Genomic DNA, 8,157 nt, shown 5'->3' with positions numbered 1-8,157 from the left:
GCAACGCGGCCATATTTGTCTTAGCTTTACTGTTCCTCCTTTTCTCTCCCTTTCCCTTCTTTCTTTCGGGATATGAAATGATAGCTCACACGCCCCTCGATGTTTGAACCACGTTTCTGAAAGTCACTTGAAAAGATAAAGCAACTGCTCAGCAAGTGACATCCGCCAATTTAATAACAGGCAGCGACAAGCAGGATACTCTGTCATGCCAAACTTGCGTAAGAATATAAATCTTGTCTACTAAAGCATCGCCCGCATGCAGGAGGCAATGGAGAAAGGCCTTGTGATAGGATGTGGCCAAAAATGTTAAAAAAATACTCTTTATTAATTTTAGTTTACATTATGGGTCGAGAGAGAGAGAGAGAGAGAGAGAGAGAGAGAGAGAGACCTTCAGCCATGTTATGATAACTTCTTGTTTCAAGTTTTCGTGCCCTTGTTCAGGAAGCTCAGGAGTCCCGCAGGGTGTGTTACCTTCCATGAGGGGGCGAGGGTGGAACGTGGCCCAGGAGGTGAAGCACACTGACGGATTTTTGGACCGTTGAGAGAAGCAGGTCCTTCCCTGCAAAGGTATGAACAATGACCTACTAAAGCTACTACCACTACTGCTACTACTACTACTACTACTACTACTACTACTACTACTACTCCTACTACTGCTATTGCAAGTATTACTACCACTACTACCACTACCAATAATAATAATAATAATAATAATAATAATAATAATAATAATAATAATAATGACAATAATAATAATAATAACAACAACAACAACAACAACAACAACAACAACAACAACAACAATAATAATAATAATAATAATAATAATAATAATAATACATCTACTACCACTTTTGCTTTTATTTTGGTGTCTGATGTTACTACTACTACTACTCCTACTACTACTACTACTACCACTACTACCACTACTACTTCTACTACTACGTTTCCGCTACTACTACTACTACTACTACTACTACTACTACTACTACTTTTTTTTTTTTACAACAAAGGAGGCAACTCAAGGGCACACAAAAAAAAGAAAACAATAACAAAAAAAAAGCCCGCTACTACTACTACTACTTCTTCTTCTACCACTACTACTACTACTACTACTACTACTACAACTACTACTACTACTACCATTACTACTAAGCTACTATGATGAATACTGTTGCTGCTGCTGACTCTGTAATCGGCCAATGAATCTTACTTTTAGCGGACACTTCAGGGCTGCCCAGGAGAGCAAAGAGGGTCGAGGCACTAAGCCGCCCACAACGAAGCCTTGCAAGGTCCGCCACCGTCCACACCACGGCCTGGGTCACCTTCTTCAAGAACCCAAGGTCAACCACGCCACTGCCCATTGGACCATCACAAAAAGTATGGTAACAGTCCTTCATCCTGCCGCGAAAAGGCCCTGCAGTGGTAGAAATTCCGCGGTGATCATTTTAATTAAGCGGTAGTGGTAAAATATGTATGCGTGAATATCAGGCAAGTTGTAGGAAATGGAGAGCTACAAAAAGGGAGAAAAAATAGGTCATGCGCAGGTTACCGATGTATAAGTAGTAGAAGTAGTAGTAATATTAGTAGTAGGAGTAGTAGGAGTAGGAACAGTAGTAGTAGTAGTAGTAGTAGTAGTGGTAGTAGTAGCAGTAGTAGTAGTAGTAGAAGTAGTAGCAGCAGCAGCAGCGGTAGTAGTAGTAGTAGTAGTGGTGGTGGTGGTGGTGGTGGTAATAGCAACAGCAGCAACAACAGCGAAGAACAAACCCATATCTGTCACGAGGATGGCGGGGATTGTGGAAACGGGTAGCGAGGTGTCATTGAGGTACCAGAAGCGGATGTGGTCGGAGCGGATGAAGTCTTTGTGGGAGAGGACCAAGTTCCCGTCAGGCAGGTCCTCTTTTAGCTGCATTAACTTGAACAGCTCCATGCGGTACTCCGGATCGCCGAGCCCATCGTAATATTTCTCCAACCTTCATGAAAGAAATAGATATAATGAAAAGAACAGTAGATGAAAATGGCATACCTTTATAATTTTGATCCGAAATTTGATTTGAGAGTAAACTAGATGCCTTAAGCTTTACTTACTAGACAAGTCTCGAAAAGCAGAAGGAAAAGAAATCTTGAATTTTGCAACACTGGTTCAAAAACATAAATATATAAGCACCATTTTTCTATATTAAACATTATGAATCTAACATACAGGGATTTAAAAAGAGAATAGGCATGCGAGGAAGGAAAAATACCTATCTGCAATGTGAGAGTCGACTGGCCCACGATAGATAACAGTGGCAAAGTCCCCTGTGTAATTCCTATGGGCGAGGCTTTTGGCAGCGTCTGGTATGAGCTCATGCCACGCCTCTGGAATTTCCTGCAAGAGAATGGTCTCATCATTCCACAAAGCCGGGATAATGAAGCCCCAGCCACGGTCTATATTGCCTTATAGTGTGTTCTTCCATGTACTTTTACTTTGCAGGATTGAGTTAAATTTGAAATCACTTTTTTAAACTATTTCATCATTAACACTATAGATAAATTATTCATATATATGCTACTAGTGTTGCATGAGCGTCTGTGTGTGTGTGTGTGTGTGTGTGTGTGTGTGTGTGTGTGTGTGTGTGTGTGTGTGTGTTCAAGTCACCTGGGAGTGTGGCCGCGGGTCCCAGTTGGCCACACAGTCGAGTATTATTGCGCCGGTGATTTTCTTGATGCCAAAATGCCGCATGATGGAGCGTCCCAGGAAGTCCTTGATGAACATGACTGCGCCCTGCGACCCTGCCAACATGATAAAACCGATACCATCTTGCGTCCCCTTCCACACATTCTTATCTATCTCAACCTCTTCAAGCACAACCTCTCTCTTAATATCCTCTGCATAACCAGACCCTACATACTTGTCAACACGAAAATACCAAAATCATCTCTCTCTCTCTCTCTCTCTCTCTCTATCTATCTATCTATCTATCTATCTATCTATATATATATATATATATATATATATATATATATATATATATATATATATATATATATATATATACATACACACACACACACACACACACACACACACATAATTATATCAAAGATTCGACTCTACGTCTCACCGATTTCCTCAAAATCAAACGCGACGAAGAAAACGGTGAAATCGAAGTCACACCCGCTGGAGGCCAGGGCACTCGCCGCCTCCACTAGCGCTGCCAGACCTGAGCCGTTATCGTCCAGCCCCGGCGTGCCAGGGACTGTGTCAAGGTGAGCCCCCACCACCAGAGGCTCATCCGCTGGTGTCCCCCACAGACGTCCCGGCAGCACCCCCACTACATTGATACCCTCCAGAGGCTGGTTGTACTGCACGGTGAGGAGAGGTGAAGGAGATAAGCCAGGTGTCACTTTACGGATTTGATGCTCTAACAAGGCTCATGGTGAGAGACACCACATACGTCATGGAAGAATATAGATTGAAAACACCATATACTTCAAAACTAATACTATATATTTTATTGAGCATTATAGTAACAAGATATACATACGTCATGGAAGAATATAGATTGAAAACACCATATACTTCAAAACTAATACTATATATTTTATTGAGCATTATAGTAACAAGATACTACTAAGTTAATGTAGCTTTATAAACAAAGTACGTGTAAGTAGAGAGGAGTTACATAAAACAGAAAAGTTTAAAAGAATAATCTAAAAGGACTTGTACAGGTGATAATTATCTAAAAAGGTGTGACATTATGCAAGTAGGAAAAGTATACCTAAAATTAATTACTCATGCAGATTTTTAAGCCTGGAGAAATAGCAACGATCAAACACTTGTATGGACGAGGGGGCGTCAGATAGAAAAACAATACCACATGAATAAGAAAAATAATATATAGCACATCTAGCCTCGAATCTGCCGGCCCGGGCTCGATCCCGGCAGGAAGCCCAGCTGTTCATCCTCCCTTTCGGGCTTGTCGATAAATGGATGCCTGGGAAATTCTGGGAAGGTAAATTTTGGTAACCCGGATGCCACTTTACGTCTGGATAATGAGTTCTTACCCACCGCAGACTTAAGGGCTACGGAGACGGAAAAGCCTCAGAGCAACGCGCAGCAACAGCGTATATCCCCAACTTTACTTTCAGTTACGTGTCATTTTACCCTTCTCTCCCATTACTTTCCACCCAGTAAGGAGAGCAACCGATTTCACCGGGGGAATAGAACAGATTGCATCTTTGTACACTCTTAAAGCGTTCTCCTTTACCGGATCATGGGAGTATTTCTTGCACCGACTACCCGTTCATATTACAAAGATTAAGTAACTCGTGGACGCTCACGGGGCACGAGACAGAGAAGGAGGAGGGAAAGGACGTGGGAAAAAGAAGAGAAAGGAAAACAAAATCCACCCGTTTGCCTAGTGTATTATACTCCGTGATTAACTACTTTACTTAGTGAAGGTTAACGCTTGCATATGAAAAGAATAAAAGTAAAATTTGTTGCTCATTTTGTCCTTCCGATAACCGACTTGTGAGACTCATTTATTTATTTTAAGATTACTGTTATTGTTTCCACACTTATCAGTCATTCATAGCGTCTTCTTAAAACATCGAACGAATGAGTGAAACTATGGAAGACAACTTATAAGATTCGATTATTCATATACTTTCATGGACACAGTATAAAGCAATGCTGAGAGAGAGAGAGAGAGAGAGAGAGAGAGACGGACAGATAGATAAATGGGTATGGACTGACCCAGAGGATGTATTCCGCCGCCGAAAACACGTGTTCCACCACCATCAGGCCGAGGGAATCGAACGTCCTTGTGATGTAGACAGCGGCAGCCAACTTGCCGTAGACATCCGTGGCTGAGAGAGAGAGAGAGAGAGAGAGAGAGAGAGAGAGAGAGAGAACGGCACGAGGATGGAGAGAAAAATTTTAAAGGTATAACTGAAAAAAACATAACACGACGGAACTAAAAGCATGCCATAAATAATACAGAACAAGTGAGTACGCCATGAAATTAAAAGGAACATGATGACGAAAGGAGACGGGGAGCACACAAGTCCAATACGTAATGAAACATGTAAGTTCGAGGTGACTGAATCGGATGAGAATAAAACAAGGAATGCGACACAGGAACGAATCAGAGAGGGATCTGGGTTAAGACGAATTACTGAAGCGTTAAAACAAAAACAGGAGCAGGGGGAAAACGTGTGAGGGTACAGGAACAGGAAGAGTAGCAATTAAGGAAACAAGAGAAAAAGGAGACGGAGGAAGAAAGAAGAGGAGGATATAGCGAAGGAGAAGGGGGGAGGAGGAAAAAGAGGGGAAAGGAGAGGGAGAAGAAAGAAAAGGAGCAGAGGGAGAATAAGAAAGAGAAGGAGGTGGAAAACAACGAGGAAGAAGTGAAGGAGGGGAAGGAAGAAATAAGAAAGTGGGAGAAATAAAAGAGGCGGGAAGGGGAACAAAGCTACCTTACCTTGGTTTCTTGGGGTCGAGAAAACGTTTTCCATCATGTGAGACAAGTGACTCTGATCCACCTGGAGAGGCAAAGGTCTCGCCCTGCTCCCTCGCCCCTCCTCCATCGGCTCCTCCTCCCTACGTGTCATGTTCTTCACCTGTCGCTCCAGCTCCTCCGGCAGGTGGGTGAAATATTCCTCCACGGCTCCCACCTGAGAAAATGGTGCGGGATGAAGATGTTGACGAAGTAAAGAGTAATCTGGAGAGAGAGAGAGAGAGAGAGACAGACAGACAGACAGACAGACAGACAGATAGAGAGACAGACAGAGAGAGAGAGACAGACAGAGAGAGAGAGAGAGAGAGAGAGAGAGAGAGAGAGAGAGAGAGAGAGAGAGAGAGAGAGAGAGAGAGAGAGAACCCTTCCACCCTACCTTGGGACGCGCCACACTGTCGGGAGTCAGCCAGCGGTGTGTCTTCAGGAGGCGGGCGACTCGCATCACTTCCTCGAACGTGTCGTCGTCGGCCGCCAGCGTTATGTCGAAGCCAGAAGACACCGAGCTGAGAATGGACGCCACACTCTCCTGGTCTTCCTCATTCACCTCATCCCAATTGACCTTCAGTTCAGGGTCCACAAGGCCGAAAAAGTTGCGGTCAAGTTTTTGCCCTTCAAGTTCAACTTCAGATTCCACTTTGATGTTCGTCTTAGAAAGCAAGAAGTACAAGGATATGAGAAAACTGTAATGGAGACAAATAAGAAACTCCTTAAATAGTCATAGCCCGCTTCAATGTCCTTCTAGGAAAAAGGGGGGTTATAAGAGAACAAGAAAGTACTTAAATGAGGTTCAAGAAGGAGCAGAAAATGGACCTCTAAAGATGAACATCAACATCCATTTCAGTGCTCGTCTTAGAGGGTTATGTAAGAGTAGAGAATATTAGGACATGACGAAGCAATAAAGAGATTAGAATATAAACAGACAGTTTAGTTAAAGCAGTGTTGTGTGAAGCTATTTGCGGCCATTCTTCGAGGAAAACAAGCTATACGCACAAGATGGACAACTATTACCGGTTTAAGTAGCTAACCATTACATACCTGATTATCCTTGTTACGAGGGCTATCCGAGTCAAGGGACTGATGCTGTTGTTGCTGATGTTGTGGCTCCTGTAGTTTTTGTTGCTGCTGCTGCCGGTTCTGTGACAACTGTCGCTGCCATTTTTGTCGGTGAGACTCTTGTTCTTGCCCTTGTTGTTGTTGCTGCTGCTGTACTTGTTGTTGTTGTTGTTGTTGTTGTTGTTGTTGTTGTTGTTGTTGTTGTTGTTGTTGTTGTTGTAGCTGCTGTTGTTCTTGCTGTGAAGACTCTTCCGGCTCACCGTCTGTGTCCTCCAACAAGTGCTGCAAGACCTTTTACGGAGAGAGAAAGGCATATAATGAAATTAGATCGAACAAAACGGTGAGTCATCCACCTAAAAGTCACACCTGTCAAGGAATCACCTGGCCGGAAGCCACATGTGGAAAACTGGTAACAAGAAATGATCCTCGATTTGAAAACTTTGTCAGGTAGAATCTGAACAGAGCAGTGATGAAGAGTTTCACATTTGTTTATTAGAGCCTCCGTATTAGTATCAATATTTTCAGTTATTGTTCCTACTATTTACTTAAGAATCAACTTCAACACTTTTCACAAAATATTATGTGAATAATTAAAGACACACACACACACACACACACACACACACACACACACACACACACACACACACACACACACACACACACACACACACACACACACACACACACACACACACACACACACACACACACACACACACACACACACACACACACACACACACACACACACACACACACACACACACACACACACACACACACACACACACACACACATGTTTAACTATTCAGCTCTTACAGAATTGCTTCAACACAAACGATGAGAATGACGAGAAAAAAGTGATTTGTATGCAATTAGGTGGGGGAGAGAGAGAGAGAGAGAGAGAGAGAGAGAGAGAGAGAGAGAGAGAGAGAGAATAAGAGAGAAGGGTGAGAATCGACGAACGGAGAGAAGAGCTGACAAAGATAAATGAAGAAAGAGGATTCAATAAACTAAAAAAAAACAAATAACAGAGGAGCAAAGAAGGAACTAGAAAATAATCAACTACGGGACCAAATAAAAGAGGGAGTAGGTCAACGAATGCAAAAAAGAAAATAGGAAATAATAGCTGAAGCGAATGAGTTGAAAAAATTAACCCACTTTTCTGGCAGGCGCGTTGAGGAGTAGGGTGAAGGTGGTGGTGGAGGGCACGGCGAAAAGAGACGCCACCTGAAGCTCCTGGACAGCCTGACGGTGCTCTGGGGCCTTGACAGCGGAGAAGTCAACGCTGAAACGCCCCTCAGCCTGCGCTGCCTCAGCGCCACGGGAGGACGTTACCACCACCACCACCACAAGCACGAGCCACGAAGCCAGCGATACAACCTTATCTGTCACCAGCACCCAGCCTGAGGGAGGGACAGAGAGAGAGAGAGAGAGAGAGAGAGAGAGAGAGAGAGATATACCGAGAAAAATGAAAGAAAGTACGAAAGAAAAAACGACAGAGAAAAAGAAAAAAGGAAAGAAAGGAAGAAAGACAGGCAGACAGAGTATATTGTTTTATTAGTATTTTATACAATATGAGCAAAAAAGCTGTTT

General features: G+C 43.1%; 1 protein-coding gene across 2 annotated transcripts in view; it reads right to left on the bottom strand.

Annotated features, from left to right (window-relative positions):
• Nucleotides 1-297: 297 nt before the first annotated feature.
• LOC126997207 (uncharacterized) overlaps nt 298-8,157 on the bottom strand; it is a 9,835-nt gene continuing 1,975 nt past the window's right edge. Inside the window, exons 2-12 of one of the 2 annotated variants that reach the window (XM_050858232.1) lie at nt 7,723-7,967; nt 6,540-6,848; nt 5,881-6,150; nt 5,469-5,661; nt 4,742-4,854; nt 3,108-3,348; nt 2,642-2,775; nt 2,247-2,371; nt 1,768-1,973; nt 1,214-1,417; nt 298-559 (exon numbers count right to left, since the gene is read on the bottom strand). In XM_050858232.1, the coding sequence (XP_050714189.1) occupies nt 468-559; nt 1,214-1,417; nt 1,768-1,973; nt 2,247-2,371; nt 2,642-2,775; nt 3,108-3,348; nt 4,742-4,854; nt 5,469-5,661; nt 5,881-6,150; nt 6,540-6,848; nt 7,723-7,967 (2,132 nt within the window). In that variant the 3' untranslated portion in view covers nt 298-467. The remainder of the gene's footprint in view (nt 560-1,213; nt 1,418-1,767; nt 1,974-2,246; nt 2,372-2,641; nt 2,776-3,107; nt 3,349-4,741; nt 4,855-5,468; nt 5,662-5,880; nt 6,151-6,539; nt 6,849-7,722; nt 7,968-8,157) is intronic. The other variant, XM_050858233.1, reaches the window with a different exon arrangement.

Source organism: Eriocheir sinensis, chromosome 11 (assembly GCF_024679095.1).
Source record: "Eriocheir sinensis breed Jianghai 21 chromosome 11, ASM2467909v1, whole genome shotgun sequence".
Taxonomy (NCBI): domain Eukaryota; kingdom Metazoa; phylum Arthropoda; class Malacostraca; order Decapoda; family Varunidae; genus Eriocheir; species Eriocheir sinensis.
The sequence above is the reverse complement of the archived record's forward strand: the minus strand, read 5'-3'. Positions and strand labels throughout refer to the sequence as shown.